Source organism: Terrapene carolina, unplaced genomic scaffold (assembly GCF_002925995.2).
Source record: "Terrapene carolina triunguis isolate 2854851 unplaced genomic scaffold, T_m_triunguis-2.0 Scaffold96, whole genome shotgun sequence".
NCBI lineage: Eukaryota > Metazoa > Chordata > Testudines > Emydidae > Terrapene > Terrapene triunguis.
Genome location: NW_020664447.1, coordinates 59,969,356 through 59,997,024, shown reverse-complemented (window position 1 = coordinate 59,997,024; position 27,669 = coordinate 59,969,356). Strand labels below are relative to the sequence as shown.

Sequence of the window (27,669 nt, the reverse complement as noted above, 5' to 3'; positions counted from 1 at the left end):
TGGGGCAGTGCCAGCCAGGAGCTGGCATGGGTGAGATCTCGCTGGGGCAGGAGCCAGGTGCTGCCTGGGCATTGTTGACCATGAATGGGTGTGGGTGAGATCTCACCTGTAGGGATCTGTTCTGAAGGCTGAACAGTCGTGCGAGGGAGGCCACATTGCCAGCCCTGTTTTCATCATGGGAGATTCTGGATGTGGGGTGACCTTCCCTAGGGCTCCAGAGCTCAGGTTGGGAGCTTGGCATGTCATTGAGGCCTTCTGTGGCACATCTCTTGTGTTCTGTTGTCTCTCAGGGGATCCTGAGCGGCCCATAGCACCACGTCCCGCTGGCTCAGAGCGGAAGGAGTGTTACTATCACATCAGCGATGTCCAGCTGTGTGACAGCGTCCTGGCCAAAAACACCACCAAGGAGGAGTGCTGCTGCACCGAGGGGGCTGCTTGGGGGGACAACTGTGAGACCCATCCCTGCCCTATCCTGGGCACAGGTAGGGCACCGTCCCCAGCATTCCCCTCTCCTCACGCAGATCAGAGCAAATAGCATGCTCACTGTGTCCCAAGCTAGTCATAATACCTATTCCTGGGTTTTTTTCTCTCTGCCCGCTTCCCTTCCTGTCTGCAGTGGAATACAGTGAGATCTGCCCGAGTGGGAAGGGCTATATCCCTGTGGAAGGGACTCTGCTCTTTGGACAGACGTCATACACAGGTACCAGCACCTTTTCTTCTCTTCTCTCTGCGGGGCCTGAGCTACTGGAACAGTCGTCTGTACCCCACACAGGCTCTGAATGGGTTCATGTGGGCCTGAGAGGCCAAGTATGTTAACTGGCTGCACCTGGAGGGTAGGCCGGGCTCACTTAAAGAGGAGTCCCAGCTAGGAGAAGCTGTCGGTGGTTGCTATAAAGGCAGGAAATCTGACACAGAAGGGAGCTGGGCTGGAGGGAGGGAGGATTTTCTGACATCAAATGAAGTCCCTCTGGAAATTGAAGAAGAGTCTATTAGAGAGAATGGACACAAAGTAGGGGGAAAAAAAGAAAAGAATAGAAGCAGAAGCAGGTGATGATATCAACAAAAAAGCAAAGCTGAGGAAGGAAATAAACTAAAATGCTACATTTGTAAGATCACTAGTCAAAGAACAAGATTAGGTGACGTTAAGTCTTTGAAAGTAGCTGACTGGATTAAAAAAAAGCATAGGGGATATTGTAAGAGCCAAGAGGCTGTGAGATGGGGATCTTTTAGTTGAATGTAAAAACAAAGAACAAGCGGATATAAAAAGTAAAATGCTAGGGAAAGTTAAAATAAGTTACCAGGGGGTAATGTATGGCAGGCCATTAGAGCTGACCAGTGATGAGAAGACCAAAAGCACAGTAAGTAAGCAACTAATTAGTAAACCAGGAGGAGAAAGCAAAGCCATCAACAGCTGTAGTATTGAGGGATGGCTCTACCTGAGAAAGTAACGCTAGGGTTTCAGATATTCAGAACCAAGCCATATACCCCTCTCCCCTAAGATGTTATACGTGCCAATGGCATGGGCATGTCGCAAATGTTTGTCAAGGGAAAATGAAATGCAGTAACTGTGGAGGAGAGCATTCCTATGAAAACTGTATAAGAAGGACAGAGGCCAAATGTAGTAACTGCGGTGGTAATCACAGTCCAGCATATAGAGGATGTATTGCAGCAAGACAAGCTACTGAGATACAAAAGACAAAAATTGTTAATAACATGCCTTATGTAGCAGCAGTAAGGGGACTCTCAAAGCATTAGGAGAAGAAGGAAGAGACAATCAGCCCAGGAAAAGAGGAATTGCAGACACAGCCTTATTCGATAAAGACTATGATAAACACTGCAGAAGGAATAGGTGACAATATACTCGTAGTGAGAAAAAAAAGTTGAATTGTACATCACAAACAAGGGGAAAAATCAGAAAAAAATGAATATTGTAGCAAAGGCAGCAGAAAAAAACTTATAAGTTAGCAATTTGTCAATGGACCGTATTCATGTAATTTTGAATGAGGTTAATGGTGAAACGTGACTAGTATGGAGATCTCAGTCTTTTGCTGGAATGTGCACAGTCTGATCCTACATGGTCAAGAACTAAATGAAAATATCCTGAAAATGAAAACTAAACCAGATTTCATATGTATCCAGGGAACATGGTTGCTTGGAAAGTTTGCTTTTAAAATTCCTTTAGGCAAGACGGAAAACTAGGAAGAGGACAAGGTGTTTGTACTTTCATAAGGGAAGGATTAAGCTACATAGCAGTAGAGAATGAGGAAGTAAGCCTAGAATATAATGTTGAGATCCCCATGCAGAAGAGAAATATTTCTGTAAGGATTTATAAAGTCTACAACCCTTATGGGAAATTAGAAAGTTTTTGGAGCTACAAGAAATAGTGAAGGATGCTAAATGACCATATATTATATGTGGTGACCTAAATAGTGATAAAAATTGTGGGGAAGTAAAGCCAGCTGATAAAAATGGTGCATAGTTAGGAAAGTTCATGGATGAAAACAATCTAATGGTTTTAAACGATGACACCCCAAATAGATTTAATGCAGCAGATGGTAGTTTTTCCTATTTAGATGTGGGAATTATAACAGCAGATACTGCAATTAAATGTAACTGGGAAATATATAAGGAAGAAGGAATGGGGAGTGATCATTTCCCTATACTTATTATTTTCAAGGGCAAGGTAAGGTTAAAATAATGGTAAATTACCCACCTGGAATCTTAAGAAAGCTAATTGGGAGCTGTTTCCAAGTAAATGGGTGGAATTTGTGAATACTCATTGTGTGAGTGATGACAGAGAATGTCAATGATAATGTAATAATGGAATTAATAGCAGCAGCTACTGTAGCCATATCTCAGATATTGAAGTACCCCCCAAACTCAAAACTCAGTTGTATGGTAGAATGAGGAGTGCAAAATGGCGGATAAAGAAAGGAATAAAGCCTATAAAAACGTGAAAACCACAGTGACTAGTGAAGATTGAATGAAATATAAAAGATGTAAGACAATAGCACAAGGAATTTTAAAAAATAAAATCAAAGAAAGAGTTGAAGGAAGTCCTGTGGGTGGATAAAGAAAGATACCATGACATCAGAAATTCACAGGCAAATTAGAAGAATGAATGGAATTCAGACTAAAGCCCTGCCTACACTAGTACTTTTGTCGTCAAAACTTTTGTCAGCCAGAGGTGTGAAAAAACACACCCCTGACCGACATAAATTTCACAGACAAAAGAGCCGGTATGCACAGCGCTATGTTGGTGGGAGAGTGTCTCCTGCTGACCTAGCTACTGCCGCTTCTTGGGGTGGTTTAATTATGCCGGCGGGAGAGCGCTCTCTTGCCGGCATAAAGCGGCTACACAGAAGACCTTACAGCTGTGCTGCTGTAAGATCCGTAGTGTAGACACAGCCTAAGAGTAGCCACAAGACAAGATGATCAAGTTCTGATAATGAGAAAGCAGAAGTTTTAGCAGAAACTTTCCAAGGGATGAGTAATGATGGAAATCAACGTTAAATTTTCCACCAGATTAAAAGACAATTCATTGAAGAGAGCCATGTTCTATTATGTAGTTGAGGTAAACATGAAGGTACTAGACTGAATCAACGGTTTTGAATGGGAACCTGAGGAAGCTATTGATATCAGCAAGAATACCTCCCCGGGTAAAGATAATATATTTAACATAATGTTTAAATATCTCTCTGAAAGCAGTTTATGGGTTCTCTGGGAATTATATAACACTAAAAGGGAAAAAGGAGTTATTCTGGTAGAGTGGAAACATGAAGTAGTAATTCCAATATGAAAACCAGGCAAACTATTCACAAAAGTGGATGTCTATAGACCGATTGCCTTTACATCCTGTCTGGATAAAATTATGGGGAGAATGGTGAATGAAAGATTGGTTTCCTTTTTGGAAAACAATGGCATCATAGGTAAGGTGCAAAGTGGTTTTAGGAGAGGAAGATGGACTATTGATCACATTGTTAAATTAGGAACTGAAATACAAAAATGTCCGAAGGACAAAGGTTTTATGATAGCTGCCTTTCTAGATATTGAGAAGTCATATGACATGTTGTGGAGGGACAGCTAGTTGTACAAAGTAGGTGCACTAGGGAAAAGGGGAAGAATGTATGGATGGATTAGAGAATTTTTGAGTAAAAGAACCATGCAGGTCAGAGTTGGGAAAGTTATATCTAATATATACAACATTAAAAATGGCACACCCCAGGGAAGTGTTATTTGTTAAATAAGATTGGGTTGATAAGTGCCGAGATAGGCATCGCTCTGTATTCGCAGATGACTGTGCTCAGTGGCTTAGAAGCAGGAATATTGAGGTGGCAGAAAAGGGAATCAGCAAAGAGTTACGAGAGACCTCTGACTGGGGAAATGCAGGAGCTTTCATGCTTTCCATTGATCTTTACGAAAAGGAAAGTTACAAAGGAATGTAAACTGTATATGTAGGAAGAACAAATACATAGAATTAAAAGGCTCAAATTCTTAGCGGTAACATTTGATACTAAATTACTTTGGAAAGATCTCACAAACCAGCAGTTCTGAAACGATAGGGTGGGTCTCCCAAAAGAGGCGCAGAAATGTGTCAAGGGAGGCTCAAGCTGTTTTTTTTTAAAGAGCTCCGGCTGTCAGCCCCGGGTGGCTGGGGCTCGTGCAGAAGGGCCATGCACACCTGAGAGGCAGGGATAAAGGGAACAGCCAGAGCCCACTGCTTGGCTGCCCCCCCCCCCCCCCATCCCTCACTGGGAGGCAGCCCGGGCTCAGGATCTTCTCACCCCTCCCAATCCCTCACCGGGAGGCAGCCCAGGCTCAAGCTCTCCTCCCCCACCAAATCCCTCACCTGGAGGCAGCAGGGCTCCGTCTGTCAGCCCTGGGCTGGCAGCAGCAGCACAGAAGGGTGGCAGTGGGGCACTAAGTCTGCTGTGAAAAGTGATATTGACAAATACCACTTTTCACATTGCCACCCTTACTTCTGTGCTGCTGGCACAGCGCTGCCTTCAGAGCTGGGTGCCCAGCCAGCAGCCGCTGCTCTCCGCTCTGCCTTCAGAGCTGGGTTGTGGTATATGTACTTGGGGCTGGGGGAGGTGTAAACGGCTACAGACACAAAGAAGGGGGGCCCGATCAAATACGTTTGTGAAACAGTGTTATAAACTGTATTAAAAGAAGAATTAATCTGCTTAAAAGTCTTGCTGGGACTAACTGGGGGGCAGATAAGAAAATGCTCCTGATGCTATACAGAGCCTTAATCAGAACAGTTATAGACTATGGCTGCCAAGCTTACCGGTCATCAAAATCAGAACCTAAAAAATATGATTTAATACAAGCCCAGGCACTACAAATTACGTACATTGCATTCATTACAATATCTATAAGCATGCTACAGATCGCTTCTAGTGAAATGTCATTTACACTACTGTAACCCTTCTGCCCATCTAAGTTGGCAGCAACAAGGGCCGGGTTCTGTATCTAGGGGTTCCGTTTCAATAACACAAAGCAAAACCGGCTTGAGCCCCAACCCAGTGACCTGGGACAATTACATACCACCCCCCTGGGTACCTCTAAGAGGCAATACTTCCCCTCTCGCAAGCACGGAGTCTGAGTGTAGCAGAAAATGTTTAATAACATGAGGTAAACAACATCAGCATAAAATTGGAAAAACACCACAAACAGGATTCATAACACAAACCATGAGCAGAACCCACCCCAGCAAATTGGGCTGTGTCCTTTCCCTTTGGTTCTTGAATCCAGCAACCCAAAAATCACCCAGAGTCCCCAAAGTCCAACATCCCCAAAGTCTCTGGGGTCCAGCAACCACCCAAAGTCCCAAAAGTCCAACAACCCCCAAAGTCTCTGCCCCTGGTCAGTGCAGCTCCAGAGTAAAGGGGGGGGGGGCACGCAGGGTGTTAAGGGGCACCTTACGTGATCCGAGGCTGGCCAGCCGTCTGTTTCTCCGTGGGGGTTCCGCCGCAGCCTTTACCACGAGCCAGTCCACTTTCCTGCCATCCCACGAACTGCTCCGCTCTACAAGCTGCTCCGCTCCACTCCGCTCTGCTCCGCTCACCGACCTGTGAGCCGTTCCAGCCGTCCCCACAAACAGCTCCGCTCACCGTTCCTTGGGCCACTCCAACCGGCCCCGCAAGGCTCCACGCCGCTCGCTGCTCCTCCAGTCGTCCCCACAAATTGCTCCGCCAGCTGCTGAGCAATATAGCTTCAGGCTCCCCCACTAGTTAACATAGCCTCAATGATCTCAGCTCTTAATAACATCAGCTCTTTTGTGATTTCAGCTCTTAGCGATTTCAGCTCATAATATAGTAGGGGAGCCCCAGTGCTGGTGCACCATTGGCCCAAAGTGAATTCAGCTCAGCAGCCTGTAACTAGACTCCTAAGGGAATCAAAGTTAGCTCTGACATTCCACAGTGGAGAGAGGAGGTGGTGCAATTGGTGTTTCGGACCCTCAGAGGGGGCCCATACCATCAGATACAAATACCTGTCCCCATCCTCTCTCAATTCACTGGGTTTTGTAACCCATGCCCCTTGTCAAGCAAGTGCTACTTAGGTAATGGTGAAGGACTCACTCAGTCCTTCTGTCATACAACAGTTCCACTGGCCTTGATTCACAGAATCAGGGTAACAAAACTTTATTCTTCCTGCCCCAATAATAGAGAAACTGGGGATCCCACACCAGCCAAAGTAACCACTTTCAGTTGCTGTGTTTCCTGCCAGGCGAGTGGGTGTGCCTATGTAAACAAGATCAGCCCCTGGAGTTCTTTTCCACACTCGCCATAATTCACCACCAGATGTCAGGGTAGAGCTCATCCTGACTCTGCTTACACTACGAATGAAACTACTGGACTGTCATTTGTGGGATTTCCTTGCCCAGGAAGGAGTGGACTGAAACCAATACCTGGCTGGAGGGCCAGGAAGTTACAGGAAGAGAGATCACCCCAGGGCCGGAACAGCTGTCAGCAGGGGGGGCCTGATGGGGAAGGAGCTTGCTATGCCACCCCTACCCATGAGGAAGTGCTCTAGAAGTGAGTGCACTCCTCTACAGCATTGCACTGAGAAGCAACTCCCCAGGACACCTTTGGGATGGCTTTCTCTGGCCCTAAATCCAGCAGCGTCGGTGGTGGGAGGTTCTGAGACAATATTGACAAACGTGGCTTTTTTGACTATTCAATATAGCAGGAGTGTGCCCTTTCCATGAGAAGCCCCCTTTTCCCATTGCCAGTAACTCTGGCAAACTAATTCTTTCTGGGCCGATACTTCTCAGGTTTGATTCCAGCCAAGAGGCAAAGCTTTTTGGGAAGTTTCAGCAGAATCCATGCAGCCGTTTTTGAGTTCTACATGTTTGTAAACCAGACTTCTAGTCCGTGAAGATTTAGCTCTTTCTCCTCCTGGTTGCTGAGCTGGATTCCAAGCTTGTGGGTTTGGAGTGTGGACTTGGCTCAGGCTCTGGCCCTTTAGCTTCACGGGCTTGATTTTCAAACCAGTTAAAAATATAATTGTGGAACTTGTTTGTCTGCACGACTCAGGGAATTGCATGTGCAGTGTCTGTAATGAACCCTGGGCCCACGACTTCCCCCTATTCCCACTTTGCCCATGGTGATTCCCTGCCCCTGCTGTACCTACAGGCGATTCCCCCTCTGCCTGAGGTCAGGACCTAGCAGCTGAGCTGGTTTTCCCCAGCCTTGGCTCATGTCGACCTCTGGGATGGAAGGAGCTGGTTCTCTTCCTGCTGCTGGCCGCAAGGCACATGGCCTACGTGACTGACGCAGCCTCCCCCGCCCCCTCTCTTGGCAGATGCAGACGAGTGTGAGATGTTCGGCCCCGAGATTTGTCGGAATGGGCATTGTGTGAACACGGTGCCAGGGTACAAGTGCTTCTGCCGCTCTGGCTATCTCTACGACTCCAGCCGGCTCGAGTGTGTGGGTGAGATGGCCCTTCCCCTCTGGACAGCTCCTCCCTCCCTCTGTCTGGGCCTCCGCTCCTCACTGCAGGAGGCAGGCCCATTCTGTCCTTATGTGGCACCAGTGCCCTTGCTGTGTGGGTGGTGGCAGTGCTGGTGCCCATGTTATGTGAGGTTAGCAGTGTTATGGAGCAGTGTCCTCTGGGTTCTCGTATGGGTAGGGGTTGGCAGAAGCGTTCCCCAGGGCCTTTACACAGTGTGTGTGTGTGGGGGGGGGGAGGCATTGGGGGTGGCAGAGGCGCTGCCTGGGGCCCTTGTACAGTGTGTGTGCAAGGTGCGGGTAGGGTGACCAGGTGTCCGGTTTTCAATCGGAAAGTCCGGTTGAAAAGAGGACCTGACAATGTCAGGTCAGTAGGGTAGCCAACTTCCTATTTGCAGAAAACCGAACGCCCTTGCCCTGCCCCTGCCCTGCCCCTTCTCCGAGGCCTGGCCCCGCTCACTCCATTCCCCCTCCCTCCATTGCTTGCTCACTCGCTCATTTTCACCATGCTGGGGCACGGGGTTGCGATGTGGGGGGCGCTCAGAGCTGGGGTAAGGGGTTGGGGCGTGGGAGGGCATGAGGAGCTCCGGGTGGCGCTTACCTCGTAGGCGGAGGCATGGCCAGGCGGCTCTGCATGCTGCACCTGCTTGCAGGCTCTGCCCCTGTAGCTCCCATTGGCCATGGTTCCTGGAGCTGGAGGGAGATGCCGGCAGCTTCCTGGGAGCTGGGCAGAGCTGGACAGGCACCCTGCCTACCCCGCTGCAGGGGGCCAACCAGACTTTTAACGGCCCAGTCAACGGTGTTGACCGAAGCCAACAGGGTCCCTTTTCGGCTGGGCGTTCTGGTCAAAAACTGGACGCCTGGCAACCCTACCAGTCAGATCTACTGAGCGAACACCCAAAGTCCAGTTACTGTGGACGGGGGAGGGGCCGAGTCATCACTTGCGCCTGCCCCTACTCAGCTGGGGTCGCCCCCTACCTGCCTCAAGTGGCTGCAGCTCTCAACCCCGGCTCCTCAGGCAAGTCCCTCCTGACCCACGCAGGGAGTGGGGAGACTGGGGAAAGCAGTGAACGACAGAGGGAGGGGGAAAGAGGAACGAACAGGGGATGGGGCCTCAGGGGGAAGGGGCAGGGCAGAAGCGGGGCCTCAAGAGAAGAGGCTGGGCAAGGGTGGGCCCTCAGGGGGAAGGAGAGGTTCCAGTACTCCTGCTGGAGTGTCCGGTTTTAAGATATTACAAAGTTGGCAACCCTAGGTGGGGGACGAGGGTGGCAGAGGCACTCCCTGGGACATGGGTTGGGGTGGTGCCCTCGTTTGCCAGTCTAAGGGTATCTCTGCCTTCCTGTGGCTGCAGATCAAGACGAGTGTGAGAATGAAATGTCCTGCGTGAATGGCGAGTGTCTGAACACAGCCGGCTCCTTCCACTGCTTCTGCAGCCTCCCCCTGGTGCTGGATGTGACCCGCAACCACTGCATCAACGTCTCCAACAGGGCTGGTGAGTGGGGTTGGCAAGCAGGCTGGGTGTTGCTGCAGGGCCTCAGGGGAGATGGGTTTGCACGCATGATCTGCACCATCCTGGCCTGGGCCTGCAGTGCAGGCTGCACCCCAGGACCTCCATGCATGCCTCCTCGGAGAGGGAAGCAGAGACATAAGGTGCAGAGTGGTGGAGTAGCCCATAGGCAAGGTGGTGCTGCACACGGGGGAGTAGGGGCTGTGGGGTACAGTGCCAGACTCAAGGGGGAATGTTGCATGCAGGGATCTGTGCAGAACCTGAGGATCGCTGTATATGAGGTATGTTGTGGGAGGGGCAGTGTGCTGGCTGGGTCTGAAATTCAGTGCACGGGGTGTGAGTGCGGGGCACAGTCTGGGAGCAAAACACTGGGCACGGCGCTTTCCTAAGGGATCCCAGGAGACCTAGTGGATGTCCCCATGGCATTCTTTGTCCATCTTATGAACAGAAGACCTGGATGAACATGAAATCCACCTGGACATCTGTTGGCAGAGAGTCTCCAACTACATCTGCAACCAGCCACTGCGGGGGCGACGGACCACGTACACCGAGTGCTGCTGCCGCTATGGCGAGGCCTGGAGCCAGGACTGTGCACTCTGCCCCCATAGGGCCTCTGGTGAGAATGCACAGTCACAGGAATGAGGGGACAGGCTTGCTCAGGGACTGTGGAGCCTTTGGCCTCTAGGCTCCTGCTAGTCAAACCCTGCAACGGTCAGCAGTGAGTGAAAGGTCATTGTGGGCTGTGGATGAATGGAGAGGGGGCTCTCCCAGCAGACCCCAGTGAGCAGGTGTCCACATCCCAGAAACCAGTCACACAATGTGTCATCAAATGCCCCCTTATTAGCAGGCAAGGACTGAATGTGCCGCAGGGAATGAATTCTCCTGTCGCTCCTAGGGGAGTTCCCTCTGGCTCAGGGCTGAGGTGGCATGTGAGTCCTTTGCTTGAATGTATCTGAATGGTGGCACTTAGTGTCACAGCACCCCTAGTACTGCGCTGAGGCATTGGAGTTAGTACTGACTCCGAGGGGAGTCTCCACTACTCAGTCACCCTCACTGCTCCCTGCAGTAGCTAGGTGTTCCGGAGCAGGAGGGGTTCCCCTCCAAGAGTGTACAAGGCCAAATCCTGCTTAGGTTGTAAGATCTGACAGAGTCCCAGCCCAGGGGGTTCTTTGTGGCAGGTATCCAACCCCCTTGGTCATGGCTTGGAGTGTGGGTTCCACATACCTTGCAAATCCCATAAGGACCCTGGGACCCTTGCCTGGCCTTTGCTCTTCCTGGGCTTGGCCTTTCTCTGCCCAGCCTGAGTCCATCCCTGATGCAACCCCCGCACTTAGCTCATGCCTGGACAGTCAGGGGCTTACCCTCCTTCGTGCCATGGTGCTAAGCTGCCCCTTCCCTCTCTCTCCACTTCCAGAGGAATTTGCTCACCTGTGTAACGTGGCCAGGGGAGAGACTGAGAGGGAGGCTGGACTCCAAGAAAGGCCCGGATACGAGTATGGACCAGGCCTAGAAGACTCTCATTATGGACTCTATAGCCCAGACTTAGGGCCCTATTACAATTACCTGAGTCCTGAGTATGGAGCCCCTGATGCCAGCTTCCCCCAGAGAGAACTGAGCAGTGAGGTTGGTGGCAGCACATTCCTACGCACACCTCAGCTCCATCCAGCGCAGTCCCAGCCCCGCTACCTGCCCAGCCAAACTGGTGAGTACTGAAGAAGACCAAGAGGTGTCCTGGTGGCTTCCTCTAGGTTCAGGCTGTGCCCAGAAAGTAACCCTCTCATTCTCCTAAAGCCAGCCTGGACAGGGCCCCATCTGTGTTATCCAGACAAATATCCATATCTGCTGCCCCTGGCCCCTCTACGTCACCCACCTGCCAGGCTGATGGTTTTCTGTTCCCCTGTGGGCATAAAGCCTTCCCCTGCCCCCCAGCGTGTTCCCTGTAGGCTGATGGACCCTCTGTATCTACAGGGCATTTTGACAGCTTTGAGGGACTCCAGGCAGAGGAGTGCGGCATTCTGAATGGCTGCGAAAACGGGCGCTGCGTGCGCGTGCAGGAGGGCTACACCTGCGACTGCTTTGACGGCTTCCAGCTGGACATGACCCACATGGCCTGTGTAGGTGAGTGGCACCAAATGGTGAGAGAAATAGCCCCACAGAGGGTAGGGGGTGGGCAAGCTGCCTGCCCTCCACCCCCACAGCTAAAATACTGGTTTTGAGGAGTGCTGGCTGAGCTCTGCAGCTCCCAGTCACTTCCGCTGTGGAGCTCAGCGCATGCAGCCCTCAGCCATTCCTTACCTCCTGCTGCCCCCTAGCGTCACTGCCTGGGAATGGCAATTGTCACTGGAGCTCCATAGGACCAGGGCTTGTGAAACCGCACCCAGAGGGTCTCCCCACTCCCACTCCGACTGTGTTCCCATCACAGAACTGCAAGGAAGAGAACCAGGGTTCGGGCAGGAGGGACCCCTTTCCTCAGCACCCAGGGCTGTCACTCTAATCAGGGCATCAGCCACATTCCTGGCACATGTGGCTGGGTCATACAGCCTGACTGAGGCGAGATTCACACAAGGCCTGGATCTGTCATGGGAAGGGGGACCCCCACTCACTCAGTATGGGGGGGACTGTGGGCAATGAGGGGGAACCCTGTCTGCTGAGTCCTGGAGGTGGGGGTGCTGTGGAGAATGAGGGGAAACCCTGCTCGCTCTGTGTGGGGGGGAGCTGTGGGGAGAAACAAAGGAAAATTAAAAGTTCAGGGAAATGAAAAGTGAAGAAGAAGAAGGGATCTAGGAAACAAAGTGAGGGCAGAACGGGTTGGAGCTGTGTGCGCTCTAGTCAGTCGGGGCAGCCTCCCTGTGGTGCTAGCACACCATGAGCACTGGTACAGACTGTGTACAGGTGCTTTGGCCACCTGTCACGTAGCAGTGCTCTCAGCAGATCTAATCAACATGGTATTTAAAAGCTGGTGGCTCTTGGGCCTGCACTGCACTAGCACTCCTGCCCCAGAAAAGCTGTTCCAGACAAAAGGCCTCCATCAGCACTCTGGAACAGCTGTAAGGTTAATAAAACACTCATTTGTTTGCTCAGTGCAAGGTTCATTGCCTGTGTTTTGGTCCCTGAGATGATAATCGGCCCCTTTCAGGGCCACCCCAGAGGTGCCCTCGTCTCCGTTTCCCAGCAACCTTCTCAAATCAGCAAGAGGAATTTTGCAAAACCAAAATCACCCTTTCCCCCAAATCTTGTTGTTTAGCACATCTCATTCTTAAGAGAGGGAGCACAAAGCATTCTTCTTGGGGTGATCTGGATGGGGGGCAGTTTATATCATGGGCATGAGGGAGCACTGCAGCATGGGGTCATGGGGTTGCTTTACAATGTGGGGGTGCTGAGTTTGGGGCAGCGATGTGTGGCTTGGGGTCAGAGCTGTAACTAGGTATTTTTGCGCCCGAGACAATATAAAATTGAGCCCTCCCCCAGGGTCAGCAATTCGGCGGCGGGTCCCTCAGTCCCTCTCGGAGGGAAGGGCTTGCCGCCGAAGAATGAATGAAGCGGCGGCGGTAGAGCCTGTGATTTTGGGGGGTCTAACTCATGATTTTTGACTGCTTGGGCTGGTAATGTTGCTTCCAAGATGGTCTTTGGTTCCAGTCCAGTTCCAATCCAGAGAGGGACTCACAGGTTAAGAGAGGGAGGTGCTGGATATCAGCAGTGGCCACTAGGGATCAGCATGTGTCCTGAGAATGCTGGGCGTTCAGGTTTGCAGGGCAGGATCAGGGGTGGTGGGTTTGTAGAAATTTTGGTGGTACCCCAAACCCCGCCCCCCTCCCCCGCCCAAGGCTCTGGGAGGGAGTTTGGGGATGGGAGGGGGTGCGGAGGGAGGAGGTGCAGGTTCTGGGAGGGAGTTTGGGGATGGGAGAGGTGCAGAGGGATGGTGTGCAGGGGTGAGGGCTGTGGGTTGTGGCTGCAGATGAGGGGTTTGGAGTGTGGGAGGGGCTCAGGGCAAGAGTAGGGGTGAGGGCTCTGTCTGGGGCTGGGAATGGGAGGTTTGGGGTGTGGGAGGGGCTCAGGGCGAGAGTAGGAGTGTGGGGGGTGAGGGCTCTGCTGGGATTGGGGATAAGTTGTTTGGGGTGCTGGAGGGGCTCAGGGCTCGGGCAGAGGGTTGAGGGTGCGGTGGGGGGGTGAAAGCTCTGACTGGGGGTGTGGGCTCTGGGGTGGGGCAGGGCTGGGGATGAGTTTGGGGTGCAGGCAGGCTGCTCCGGGACAGGGGCCAGAGAGGAGGATTCCCCCCAGCCCTTTCCCTGCCGGCAGCAGCAAGTTCTGGGGGAGGAGTCCCCCTTTCCTGCCCCCCCAGCAGCACACTCACCCCCACCACTGTCACTGCATGTGCTCCTAGGGCCCCTCTCAGGTCCAGGAATCTCCCTCGCCTCCCCCGTGGTGGGTGCCAGGGGACGCTGCATGCGCCTCCTCCCCTGCTGTTGCCCCTGACTGTAGCTTCACTGGGGGTGAGGGATGGGGCTGCCTCCTTGCCCAGCATGGAGCAGGAGCGGTGACTGCGGGCGGGGGGGGGGGGACTGTGCTGCTGGAGGGTCCCATTGGAAAATGAAAGGGTCCGAGGGGGAAGGGCAGGCTCAGAGTCAGTCTGCCCTGGCAGTCCATTTGGGGGGGGGCACTAGGACCCTGCGGCAGCAGTTGCTGCAGGGGAAAGACAGGGACTCTCTGCTCCAGGGCTGGGGAAGGGGGGGAACAAGTCGGGCCGGGAGGCATGGGGGGGGGGGGCGGCAGGTGGGGCCAGGCAGGGGGAGATCACCTGGGTTATAAATATCTCCGTGCCAGCAGCTTTTTTTTTCTCTCCACCACTTTCTGCACCCCCCCCCCCCCCCGCTTTGTGTGCCCGAGGCAAGTGCCTCACTCGCCTTGCCCTTGTTACGGCACTGCTTGGGGGCTGCTGGGCATGGGGGTGCTGGATGTGGGAGGTTTGGTGAGCCCTACGCAGCATGGAGATACTGGGTGTGAGGGTTTGGAGGGCTCCTTGCAGTGGGGGTGTTAGGTGTGGGGGAACTCTGTCAGCTGGGTTTGGAGGTGTACTGTGTAGTGGGGGTGCTGTGCTGCAGAACACGGCTTTCAGGCTTTTTTCCCTTCCCTCTCCTTTCAGACATTAACGAGTGTGAGGAGGTGAGCAGCCCTGGGCCCCTGTGTGAGGGCGGCACCTGTGAAAATACAGAGGGCTCTTACCGCTGCAACTGCTCGCCTGGCTTTGTGGTGCAGGCTGAACCCCACCGCTGTGCTCCTGCACCCGCCCAGAGCCCAGAGGCAGCACAGCTTTAGGGGAGTGACGGGGCAAGGGTGGCCCCCCTCAGACACTCTGCTGGTACCTGGATCCATCGGCTGGAGAGAGGCCCCCTGGGACTGCAGTAGCTTTGATGCCCTTTGCTCGTCCCCCAAAGCGCACAACCTTCTTGCCACACCTCGCCTGGCTGGGCCCATAGGGACATAGTCCAGGGTAGAGAGCTCCAAGCATCTGCAGCCACCTCCCTGCCTGGTCTGCTCATCACCAACCTCCTGCTTCTGCCACAAAATGGACCCACAGGGCCCCCCACTCCCCTCCCCCACCAACCTGCAGGGCCCTCCTCCTCCCTCCACTACACAGACCTGTGAGGTTCACCATTATTGAAATGGCTAAACAGGCCTTAAACTAAGGAACTCTAGCAGCTGAAGCTGCAGAAGGGCAGCACCTTCCCCCGGCTCCCCAGTAACCGGTGTAAATAGCGGAGAGAAGCCTCAGCCCTTCCCCAGTACCTGGCAGAGGGGTTGATAGCAAATCATGCTGTCCTGTTTGAGGGCTCACAGGACACTTCACCCCACTCCCACCTATAGTCCAGGGCCTTCATCGTTGCCAGTGTTACCCCTCATTGCTTTAGCTGGTGTCTTTGCCCTGGCCCAAAGCACAGCCTGGTGCATGAACCCCAGGCCTGGGAGCTTGAGTGTGAGGAGGGCCAGCTCCAGCTTTGTACAGATGCCACCTGTCCTCTGGAGGTGGCTTGGACGTGGAGCCCAGCAGGTTTGAAAGGCCTGGGGACCCTGCTCTCCCTGGGCACAAGACTTTCACCCCTGCACTTTGTACAATTGCCTTGCAGTGGGATGGGGTTCCAGCTTTGTAAAGCTGTTGGTGGCTTTTCCTAATGGAATCTGCTAGGGAACATCTGTCATTGTTGTTAAATAAAATGTTTATTTGGGGCCCTATGGCTCAGACCCTGGGGTTGGTCAGGACAATCCCTGCCTCATCTCTGCCTAGCCTGACAGCTCAGACCCTGGGGAGGAATCCCTCCAAGATGATGATGCACACAGTGCAGCAGCAGCACCTTCCTTTAATTCCCCAGTAGAGGGCCACTGTCTTCTAGCAAGGTTTGCCCAGCCTCTCTCTTTCAGGGGAGGTGGCCCTTTTAAATTTAGGGTACACAGCTCTGAAGGGACATTTTACTACTAGCTGGTCAGTAGCCTTAACTCCGGTTATGTTTTTCCTTTCATATAACTGAGGGGAGATCATATAACCAGAGCCCACGTGCCAGGCTGGATTCAAGCTGCCTCCTCATAAGAGGACGTTGCAGGGGCTGGCTGCATCCCCAGCTGGGCCGTCATCCACTCCTCTCGCATAATGATAGTGGCATCTCTGACCCCAGCTTGAAGATACCACCTTATGCTGGCCACCCCATCACACAAGGCAAAACAGGCAGATGGCAGTTTTTATTGAGCCTTTATTAAAAGGAAAGTTATAAAGAGAGGTTAGGGGTGAAGAGCCCCTAGCAGCAGCTCCATGTAAGTTAGCAGACAGTGCAAATCACTGGTTAGTCAGAGTCAGCCCTGCAGAGATGCTGTGGGCGGTTTGGGTTTGTGCCTGCACAGAGGAAGCATTCTCCCAGCTGTAGAGGTGCTGGCCACTGCTGAGCCAAGGAGATACCAGTGCTCATGGAAGACAAGTGGCAGTGCCAGTTCCCCTCTCTTCCCCCTCCATTGGCTCTGGATGGCAGATGCAGGTCGCAGGAATACTCTGGTCATGACTGAGCAGGAGAAAAGCAGAGGGACGCAGTAGCATTCTATCAGGACAGGCACTCAAGGGTTAACAGCAGCTGACACCAGCCCCCTTGCATGAGAGAGAGAGATCTCTGTGATGCTCATTTCAAGCAGACAAAAACCTCCACAGAGCTCCAGCAGTGTGCTGCTCAGCCACTGCCACCACAGGCTGCCAGACTCTGCTCCCACTCAAGCTGCAGGGAGTTGAGCCCTCTGCCTATTGATGCCCCTGCAGCAACTGTACCTCAGCTTTGGGAGAACACCGTGCTGGCTGCTTGTAGGCTGCAGAATTTTGAAGCAGATGTCAGGAAATGCCCATTATATAAGAAGAGTCTGACCCAGGTTTTCCCCTCTACCCTCCCCCAAAGCTGCCCGCAGGGCTCCTTAGCTGGTGATCTGGACAGGTATCTTCCAGCAGAATAGCATCTGGCCTTGGTCATCAATCAGCTCCCACTGGACAATCAGTTTAATCTGGAAGAGACAAAGGAAGTGAGTGTGTGCAGGGAGTTGCTGGTCCTCAGGCATGGGGGCAGTCTGAGTTCCTTTGTGGGGTGGGGAAGGAGAGAACCCACCCCTCTGCCCCTAATTATGGGCCGAACTGCACCTCTGGAAGCAGACTGGGAGCCAGGTGAGTTGCAGCAGGCCAATTCCAGCTACGCTGTACCCCCAGAACATCTTGCATGCTAAGCAGGGTTAGCTGGGAAACCTCCAAGGACTAGCACTCCAACCTCCAAGTCAATACTGACCCTACTGCGATGATAGAGGGCGTTGCACAGTGTCTCAGTTAAGAAAAGTCCTGGCCCTTTGAGCTGAAATTTTCATTAAGCTCCCCACCACCATGAGGCACTAGGGCTGGGAGGGAGGAGCTGGTGCAGGGCCATGACTCTGAGTCACAGGCTCTGGAAGGAGGTTATATAGAAGCACTGCCCAGAGAGGGGCCTGCAAACACTGTACGCACCTTCCCCAACCCCTGCAGTCACAATCAAGCTGCTTCCCCTGACAGGTCTGGCCTGGCCTGGGGTCAGGAATTGGAGACTGGTTTTGGAGAGAATGGTGCATGGAGTAGAGGTGACTCCTGACAGGTGACCTCAACTGCTCGCTTTTCCTGAGCCCCCACCCATGCACCTCCTATTCCCAAGGGTAAAAGGGCCTCCTTGCTCAAGGGCATGCTGTGGGGCTGAGCCCTGACTAGGCTGGGTAGCTCTAAGACCTGGAGGTGGCTTGTGGGTCACTTACACTGGGGTACTCGCTTTTCACAGGCAGCTTGTTCAGGTAGCTGTAGGAATGGCCTTTCTCAATGGGGCACTGGATCCCACTCTTGCATCCATCAGGCTCAGGGATGGGAAAGGGTACATCCACATGGATTATCTGTCCATACACCTTCGCTTTGCTGCCCTGGCTATCGATCTCTGCAGGACAGGGAAAGGGATGAGAGGGAGACGAGCAGCTGCCCACAGCTCCAGAGCTATTCGGGCAGGGCACCATTTCCACCCCGTGCAGTGTCCGCTGCAGCTCATGGGGACGCAGTGTAGGATGCGGTCACCAATAGATGCTCTTCATTTCTCTCCTACCATGAGGACACTTCCCAACCATCCTTCCCCACATCTCCAACTGCTGCAGGCAAGTCCCAGGGATGAAAAGTTGTTACCTCCCCTTCTGCCCTCTCATCTCCACCCCCCGCTGCAGAGAAGCCACCACCCCCATAGAAGCTCAACCCCTTACTGCTGGAGAAGGTGACGTTGACGCTGTAGGACATCCCTTTCTGGAGCTGGCAGGGTTGTGTGGGGCAGGGGCTCACATTCACTTCTGTGATGCTCCCATCTTTGGAGCCTGCAAGAACAAACAAGAACTTGGTCATTTTAGGGCCCTGTTACCCACAGTCAGAGGCCTCCAAGCAGCATAAACACCCAGTCCTAGTGTACATGACACGCACACACCAGCAATGCCAGACGTGGCATAAAACAGACACACACCCCTCAAAGGAAAGAGTCTTGGAGACTAGTGAGGCTCCAGCTAGAGCTACTTTGTGAACACACTGGAGAGAGTCCAGAGGAGCTCAATAAAAATGAGACGTTTAGAAAACATGACCAATGGCCAATTCTTTCAACCCTTCCTCCTGTTTAATCTAAAGAGGAGAAGGCAGAGCGGGGACCTGATAAATCTTCAAATATGTGAAAGGCTATTATAAAAGAACAGTGATCAATTGTCTCCATGGCCACTGAGTGAAGGACAAGAAGTCATCAGCCTAGTCTGCAGCAAGGGAGATCTAGATTAGACACAAGCTTGTTAATGAGGAGTAAGGCTACGATTTAGTCTCAGAAGTCACAGAATCCATGACTTCAGCCTGCGGCAGTCAGGACCTGCAGAGTCTCCCGCAGGGGCAGGGAGCTGCAGGGTATCCCTGCTGCCTCTGGCGGTCCCCTGGAGCTCCAAGCCACCGCAGGCACTGGAGGTATCCCACAGCTCCTGGCCACCACAGGCTCCAGAGCTGCAGGCAGTGGAGGTACCCTTGAGCTCCTGGCCACCGCAGGTGGTGGGGGAACCCTGCAGCCCCCCAGCTGCTGCAGACAGTGGGCCTCCACAGCTCCTAGCCATGGGCAGCAGGGGACCCTGGAGCTCCAACATCCAACCCACGGTGGGGGCCCCTAGAGCTCCTAGCCCCGCTGCAGGCTGTGTAGGTACCTGCAGATCCCCATTTTGTCTGATATTTTTAGTAAAAATCAGGGTCAGGTCACCACTTCCGTGTACGTTTCTTTATTGCCTGTGACCTGTCCCCGACTTTTACTAAAAATATCCGTAACAAAATCTTAGCCTTAATGATGAGGATAGTTAAACAAAGGAAGAGGTTAACTAGGGAGGCCGTGGAATCCTCATCTGTGGAGGGTTAAGACAGGTTGGAGAAAACCCCGTTATGGATGCTCTAGGTTTACTTGGCCCTGCCTCAGCAGAGAGACGGGGGATGGGGATGATGATGGACTAAATGACCTCTCTGATTAACATGGCCCAGAGGCGTTGGGAGCTTTATACAGTGAGGAGACTCACCCCCTCTGCACAAAGAAGGTGCTTTGTGATTAGGTTGAAGTAGGACAAATTGGGGGGTGGAGAGGAACGGGGAGGCAGAGATGTGGATTGCTTAGGTTTGAAAGTTTCCCTAGGGACGGAGTGGGAGCCCTATTAGGTGGGACAACTAAAGATCTTGCCAGGGCAAGGTCCATACTGGCAAATTGGGTGTTAGCAGCTCTAACTCTCTGGGGGCACCAAGTCAAACTTTTGAGAAGGGGGAGGGGGCAAGCAAATTCCAGTCCCTACCTCTCTTCCATCAGGGACCCCATTCTACTCCCCACACTATACACTCACACAGAGCCCTCAGGGACCCTCTCTCTCAACCAGGGAGTCTCCCCTCTCTCTTTTTCATAGATACCAACCCAGAAGGGACCATTGGGATCATCTAGTCCAGGGGTTCTCAAACGGGGGGTCAGGAGGTTATTACATGAGGGGTCGCGAGCTGTCAGCCTCCACCCCAAACCCTGCTTTGCCAGCATTTATAATGGCATTAAATACATTAAAAAGTGTTTTTCATTTATAAGGGGGGGGGGGTCGCACTCAGAGGCTTGCTATGTAAAAGGGGTCACCAGTACAAAAGTTTGAGAACCACTGATCTAGTCTGACCTTTTGTGTCACTCAGGCCATAGACCTTCCCCAAAATAATTCCTGGAGCATATATTTTAGAAATTGCCAGAGAGCGAAAACCCACCACAGCCCTTGGTAAGTTGTTCCAATGGTTAATTACTCACACTGTTAAAAATTTAGAGAGTCAAGGTGGGTGAGGTAATATTTACGCTTTATTTCCGGTTTGAATGTGTCTAGCTTCAAGTTCCAGCCACTGGACCGTGTTATACTTTCTCTGCTAGACTGAAAAGCCCATTATCAAATGTTGGTTCCCCATGTAGGTACTTTTAGACAGTAGTCAAGTCACCATTGCGTGAGTCGATGCTATCAGGAAGTGAGTTCTTCGCAGACTCCCCAGTGTTCTGCCGTACAGAAAGACTGTGCACCAGGTTGCAAAACCATTTGGCCTGGCAGCCCTCTATCTGGACAGAGAAGCATGTGGGCCAAGGTTGAGTTGCATTGTAACTCTGCATCAGGTCACAATGCCACTCACTGAAATTTGGCCCAGCTGTGTCGCCATCTGAACAGAGGGATGGCTGGGTCAAATTTCAGTGGCATTGCAATGCTCTGGACCGCTCCTGCAGCAGAGTACTGATTTAGTACAAGACCACTGCTTAAGGATGTGCAAAAACTGGGAGGAGGAGACATGTTCCTCCCCCTCCCATTGGCACCACAGTTTGTATTGGGCTATAAAAGATGCTTTTCAACGGGCCATAGAGAAAAGCAAAACCCTGCTCTGGAACACAGGGAATCTGAGTGGGTGTGTAACACCGACAGACTCCGGGTGTCGGCGCGCGGGATCGAACCTGGGACCTCTGGAGCTTAGTGCATGAGCTAAAAGCCATATGGCCATTAGCTAAGGCTGTAGAGCAAACTCATTAATCTCTAAGTGGTCTCAGTGCCACTAGATGGGACAGAACACCACACCGTGGTGGTGTGTGGGTTACAAGTGCAGGGCAGCATGAAGCAGCCAGGTCAGCAGAATGACCTGCTGGGGTATAACAGGTTGGGTTTCAGGAGATGGCAGCACAATGTACCTCTCCAAACCTTTTCTCTAACTATATTTACGGGGAGACAGTGCCAGCCATGGGGGCAGCATGGGCCCGGTGAAGGAGATCAACTAACACTTAGGACTGGAAGAGAGACTATTAGGGACCATCTAATCCAGCTCCCTGGTGCTTGCACAGGATTGTTCCCCACCTCTTCTAGTGCAATGGCCTCCAGCAATGGACCTGAGGACAAGGCAGGGGGCAGAAGAAAATACTGGGTGAGTTGCAGGGACTGCAGGGGAAGGTGGAAATACCAGCTTCTGTAGGTAAACAGGGCTAGAGACAAGAAGGGGAAGCTTGGACTTCGTGCAGGGGTCTCAAATTCCCAGCCCGTGGGCCATCTGCGGCCCGTGAGCCTCCCCAATGTAGCCGCGGGGCTCCAGCAGTTTTGGAGCCGGATCTCTCCCTTGGTCCCACCTGCCACCCCCAGGCACTCCCCCCTCAGGGGCCCCAGCAGCGCAGCGGTGCTAAGCGGCATCTACCTGCTCGCTCCAGTGGCTGCCAACCCCTCCCTGCGGCCCAGGGGTGGGGCAGGGCGGGGCTGCCCCTGCCCCAAGTGCCCCTGCAGCCAATGGGACGCTGCAGGGGCGGTGCCTGGGGCAGAAGCACACAGAGGCCCCAGGCCCACCCCACCTTGGAGCCCAGGTAAGCACCACACTCCCGACCCCCTCCCAGAGCCTGCACCCACACTCCCTCCCCACACACCCCCTCCCCACCCCCAAACTCCCTCCCAGAGCCTGCGCCCCGTCCCCACACACCCCAAACTCCCTCCCAGAGCCTGCATCCTGTCCCCACACACCCCCAAACTCCCTGCCAGAGCCTGCACCCCAATCCCCTCCCCCACCCAAACTCCATCCCAGAGCCTTAGGCAAGTGGAGGGTGGAGTTTTTTGGGGAGCGGGTTCTGGGCAGCATGAGTGACATTGGCCCGCTGGGAGGATTTGAGGACTGGCACTAGCCCTAAGGTAAATTGAGATTGAGACCCCTGGTTTAGTGGGAAAGTCAGTGCAGAGATTCAAAGAGGGGGAAACATGGTAAGAACAGCCAGAAAGGAAGATCATGTGGGATGAAATGGAGGGGAGAGGGAAGAATCTGCAACTGTCACGGCAGGAAAACAGAGGGTGAACTAGCGCAGTGGTCTCCAAAGTGGGGTGCGCGGCAAGAGGAACGTTTTGGTTTTTTTTGGTTGTTTTTTTTTTTGCTTTGGCAAAAATGGTAGAGCCGGCACGGCGGGGGGGTGTGCTCAAAAATTTTTTTACTGATAGGAGTGCGTGATCAAAAAAGTTTGGAGACCACTGCCCTAGCGGATGAGCAGTGGGGAGAGGAAAGGACACCGGTAGCAGAGAAGGGAGTTATAAGTCAACACTGGCCTTGGTGGGACAGAAAGGAGGCCAGGCTCTGCTTGGTGACAGACATGACACATGACAATAGCGTCCACAGAGGAAGAAGGGGGACTAGTTAAGTGGCCAAGTGTCCTCACTCTCCGTTCTAGTGACTATGAAGGGTTTTGTCTTGTCTATACCAATGCGTGCCCTGAAATACACATCCTTCAGGGGAGGGAACAGACTACATGCTGGGCCTCGCTCTTTGCAGCCACTTCAGATTATACACAGACAGACTCTACTGCTGTTTGTCAAGACTGAATGGGACAAGGCAAGTTTAGTAATATTTTTAAAGTAGTATTTCACCTGGGAGCACTGGAGTGCAACACAAGATCAACTAAACCTCCTCATCAGCAAGTGTAGTGCTGTCAGTGGGTGGGCATGCACTCTGCAAGCCCTAAAGACAGGCGGTGGCAGACAAAGGCAGCATTGAGTATTTATCAATACCAGGGAAGTCCCAGTCTTGCAGAGTACAATGCTTATGACAAAGCTTTAGAGTTCTCTTGCTTCACTGCATTAGGGGAGAAATTTAACTTTAACTCAATTACTGAGATATCAGTTAAGGAAGTTTGTTACTAAACTCAATGTGACCAACACAAAGCAGCCTTGGAGATATCTTTCTAATTAGCCAAAAAAGCCCGGTTTCCAGTCTTTTCTCAGCCTTTGAGAAAGAGCAATCTGTCATTTTATAACACCATATCTTGTTTATGGAGGCCAGAGGTGAGTTAGATTGGAGGGAGGGAAGGTCACTTCATCTCTTTACTCCCCATATCACCTTTGTCTTTATTTTAACAAAAACACTGGGTCAATGTGACCTCCCCATAGAAGCTAGATATTGAGCCGTGGTTCATACAAAAACCAATACATAATGTTTGTGTTGGCTTATCAACAGCTCTGCCACCATCCATTAGGATTCCTAGGTCTTTCTCAGCATGACTGGTCACTGGTTTCTCCCTGCTCCACCCTGGGAAGGGGGGGGGAGGGGGAGAAGTCACATTAGGAACCTATCTGAATCTTTAGGCATCTAAAGACCTTTAAAAACTAGTCCCTTCCTGCCTTTATTCTCCGTAGGCCTCTGTTATTTGTCTGCCCCAACTGGTCTCTGAACGCTACCCAATGTAGTGTTATTGCTCAACTTTGCTGATATGCTCTTTATGCACCTCTTTCAGATCAGTGCAATTGTTCCACAAGATGGACATGCCTGGATCAATGTAGCTTACAGAATCCCATTGGATACCACCCCCTAACTTGGTATCTTGCCATTTATCATTATCCATTGTTCAGAGGCGGTTATCACCACAGAACCCAGCAGCCTCTCTACCAGAAGCAGGGCCATAGAGTACAAGGTGCAGTACAAACAAGACTAGCTCCTTAGGTGCCTAACTGGCCCTTTAGACCCAACATTTAAGTGCCAGTGACACTAACAAAACCCTGCTCAGCTGCTGCCTAACTCTGTAGGAACCTATGGGGATTTAGACTCCTGTATTTCTGCCAGTGGGCATATATAAAATGATCTCAGTCCTGATGCCACCCCACAGCTAATAAGCTACTTAGAGCCCTTGCTCACACCTAAGCCCCAGTGGGATTCTCTTCTCCCTCTTATGGGGCCCAATCCATTAGGCAGGCTCACAGTACACTTAACTCACACAAAGGACAGCTAGGGGGCCACAGGCATGGGTCCCAGAATACCCACTAGCCCAGTGGTTACAGTACTCAGCTGGGATGTGAGATACCTGGGATGGAATCCCCGTGCTGCCTAATTTGGAGCTGGGACTTGAATCTGATTCTCCCACAGCCCAGCTGAGCACCCTGACCACCAGGCTATAGAGCCAGTCTCCCTCTCTGGCCTAATGAATAGTTATACAAAGCAGGACAGCTTCCCACATAGCCTGGCGGTTAGGGCACTCCTCTGGAACGTGGGACACCTGGGTTCAAGTTCTTGCTCCAAGTCAGGCAGAGCAGGGACTTGAAATCAGGCTTCCCACATCCCCAGTGAGGGCCCCAAGCACTGGGCTATTAGCTGTGATGGGGTGGGGCACACGCTGGGATGACCTGGTTTAGGGCACCTAATACCAGGAGAAGGTTCATAGCTGAGAATCCCAAGCAGAAACAGGCCTCTGGCCTGTCAGTCAGGTGCTTAGGGCTCAGATCAATGGGGGTTAGTTGCTTAAGTATCTTTGTGGATCTGGGCCTTAATCCCCACCCCTTTCCCTTGCATTTCACTCCTGGCTAGCTTAGGTAGCTCTCCCCACTCAGCTTGCTGGCTTCTGAGAATCCCTTACATAGGCACCTAAATCTCCCCTAAGGTGAGGCTGCAAATTATTCCACTGGGTGGCAGGGCACCTAAGCATTGCAATGTCTAACTCCTCAATCGACTTTGTGAATCTAGCCCAGGGTCCCTAATCGGAAGAGCTTACAGTTCTAGGATGGCAGCCAGAGAGTTGCTATAGTTTTTTTTTTTTTTTTTTTTTTAAATGTACTTTGGTATTTCCATCAGTGGTAAGTGTAGATTTTCCTGAACTGCCTCCTTCAGCCTACTTCGGTGAGTGTTTGATTTCTTGTAAGTGTCAATCCCGTGACAGTGTGAGCTCCAAACCACTTTTAAGTTAATGTTTCAGGAAGATTGGGAAACACTGTCGAATGCAGACAGAGATATAATCTCTGGCCCTCTGTCAGGCTATTCATTTTGAAATTCTAACAAAAGCTGGCTAGATGGGGAGAGAGTTGGATGCACATGAGGCTGAAGAAGAGAGGATTTCCCATTGCTCTCAAAGGGGCACTGAGAAACTGAGCTGGAAACTCCAGGAGTTACTTATTCAATGGGACATGCATGAATTTTCCATGGCTGCTCTCCACAGAAAGAGAGAGTCAGCAGCTGCTATCTGCATTTACTGCAAGCCTAGCAGAGATGAGACTGGCTCTGTATGACACCTGGCACACATCTGGACACTCACTGAATGCTATTTAAACAATTAACATCGAATAAAATGATTTGGAGAGCTGGTGAAGCTTGAAGTAAGAAATGCAGGTACTTTATGGATCTCCTCGCTGTAGTATCCCAGTCCCTAAATTCACCCTTAGCTCAACAAGCACAGAACCGCTGTTAGGGAGTCTCTCCTTGGTTTCGCAACAGACCAGAGACATACCAGCCACCATAGTCTGTAGCCTAGGACCTAGAAGAGGAACAGGGAGGGAGTGTGCAGCGTCCTACAAGTGCTGTCAGTCAGGGAGCAACAAGGTTAACCTGCGTAGCTAAGGACTCCGCTAGGTACCGGAGAAGGGGGTTACAGACACATTAAGTGCTCCCTATGGAGGCCAGGGGATGCTTAGTAAGGGAAAGCTGGAAAAGCCTTGACAGCAACTCCCAGGCGGGCGGGGAGGGCGCTAGGAAACCCTCCAGGGTCCGAGCCAGCCGGCCCAGAGAGGAAAATAGCCTCTCCAAGACTTCCCTGCACCTTTCACCCCCTTCCCAGCCCTCCCAGGGGTTCGTGGGCCGGGCTTGCTCCAGTTCGAGCCGCCCCAGCCCGGCGGGGGAGGTGTGCGGCACCCGACCCAGCTCGCACACGGCCCGGGGCTGCAGGAGCGTGGCGTGGCCGGGCGGCGCCAGGCTAGAGCCCGCAGCGCCCCGCGGAGCCGGGCACCAGCCACTCACCGCAGTCCACGAACTTGAGGGGCTCGGCCCGCGCCACGGAGCCGAGGGCCAGGAGCAGAGCCACGGTCAGGGCGAGCATGGTCCAGCCGGCACCAGAGCGGGGAGAGGAGGATCCGGGAAGTGCGGCGCAGCCTGAGTCACCCGCAGGTCACCCGGGAGCCAGCGGCCCTAGACCCGCCCCTGTGCTCAGCTGACTGCGAGGGAACCGCCCCATCGTAGGCGGGGCCGGGCCAGGCGCGGGCAGCGGGGCGCTGGGGGTGCCCCTCTGGACTCCTGGCTCTGGGCGCCCGGGCCCAGCCACATCACAGACAAGAACCCTTTAGCGTGACCCAGCCGGACCGCCACGGGCCAGTAGGGCCAGAGATCCCGGGCCCGGCCGAGCCGCACAGAGGGTTCAAACACCCCACAGAGACCTGAGAATGGATTTCTTTACATACATCCGGGAGTGTTTAGTCCCTTTCTGGTTTGGGGCTGCAGGGGCGCTCGGCTCAGGCTCTCAATCTTCCCCCCCACAAAGCCAAGGGCCAGAAGCCTCCTTCCCCTGCCCTGTTTCTGGTTACAAAACGGGAAGCGGAGGTTCTTGTGTGCGCTCCTGCTATCAGGCGTGGAGCTTAGGAAAGACACTATCACAAGATTCATGATTTTAAAAGTCACAAGAGCCAGTAGCACCGCTGGTCTCTGCTGCTGGACCAACCTGTCCCCTGTAGAAGACATGCCAGAGCTTGTGACTAACACGTCTGAAAAGCACTGACGCAGGAGCCATAACCCCAGAGCAGAAGTGACAAGGAACAGCTGGGGTGTAAAGCAGCCAGCAATTTTGCATGCTCAGTCTAGTTCAGGGATTCTCAAACTTCATTGCACCATGACCTCCTTCTGACAACAAAAATTACTACATGACCCCAGGAGGGGGGGACCAAAACCTGAACCCGCCGAGCCCCACTGGCCTGGGCGAGAAGGCCAAAGCCCATGCCCATGGGCTTCAGCCCTGGGCAGGGGGGCCTGTAACCTGAGCCATGCCACCCAGGGCCAAAGCCTGCTGCCCAGAGCCAAAGCTGGTCTAGTTTATGGATAGAACCCACAGCCTTGCCCACCCAATCCCAAAGACTCCTCAAATGGTTCCTGTGTACCCGACACAATCACCCTGCCCAGCACACTCAGGAAGCCAGTTTAAACTGGGTGATCAGGGACACCCCCTTCCTGTAACTGACCAGCATCAGGCCACATGTGGGATTCATTCCTGCCGCCCTCTTACCCCTGTCACACATATAATGGGGCTGGCAAGAGGCACCAGCGGCACCCTCGCAGTCTCCTCCATGTTGGAGCTGCTATGGCAGGTGCTCAGCAGGCAGCTTTTCTCAGTGACTGTCAGGGATACAAGGTAGGGGATTCAGTCTGAGCCC

General features: G+C 52.8%; 2 protein-coding genes across 2 annotated transcripts in view; one reads left to right on the top strand and one right to left on the bottom strand.

The window, feature by feature from the left end:
• The window catches only part of LTBP2 (latent transforming growth factor beta binding protein 2), a 114,639-nt gene extending 98,939 nt beyond the window's left edge, over positions 1-15,700 (top strand). Inside the window, exons 29-36 of the mRNA XM_024192747.2 lie at positions 291-482; positions 617-700; positions 7,810-7,938; positions 9,307-9,447; positions 9,911-10,078; positions 10,877-11,164; positions 11,431-11,580; positions 14,603-15,700. Of these exons, the coding sequence (XP_024048515.1) occupies positions 291-482; positions 617-700; positions 7,810-7,938; positions 9,307-9,447; positions 9,911-10,078; positions 10,877-11,164; positions 11,431-11,580; positions 14,603-14,775 (1,325 nt within the window). The 3' untranslated portion in view covers positions 14,776-15,700. The remainder of the gene's footprint in view (positions 1-290; positions 483-616; positions 701-7,809; positions 7,939-9,306; positions 9,448-9,910; positions 10,079-10,876; positions 11,165-11,430; positions 11,581-14,602) is intronic.
• Positions 15,701-16,184: 484 nt separating this feature from the next.
• Positions 16,185-26,421, bottom strand: NPC2 (NPC intracellular cholesterol transporter 2). Its single transcript, XM_024192746.2, has 4 exons — positions 26,270-26,421; positions 18,241-18,348; positions 17,755-17,927; positions 16,185-16,989 (listed from the first exon to the last, which is right to left on the bottom strand). Exons 1-4 carry the CDS (start codon positions 26,346-26,348, stop codon positions 16,903-16,905), a joined length of 447 nt encoding a protein of 148 aa, XP_024048514.1. The 5' UTR covers positions 26,349-26,421; the 3' UTR covers positions 16,185-16,902.
• Between the last annotated feature and the right edge of the window lie 1,248 nt (positions 26,422-27,669).

Coding starts and splice junctions, on each gene's coding strand:
- NPC2 (XM_024192746.2), bottom strand. CDS start 26,348: ATGCTCGCCCTGACCGTGGCTCTGCTCCTGGCCCTCGGCTCCGTGGCG. Junction 18,349..26,269: donor CCTCAAGTTCGTGGACTGCG/GTGAGTGGCTGG, acceptor TTGTTCTTGCAG/GCTCCAAAGATGGGAGCATC. Junction 16,990..17,754: donor TGAAAAGCGAGTACCCCAGT/GTAAGTGACCCA, acceptor TGTCTCTTCCAG/ATTAAACTGATTGTCCAGTG.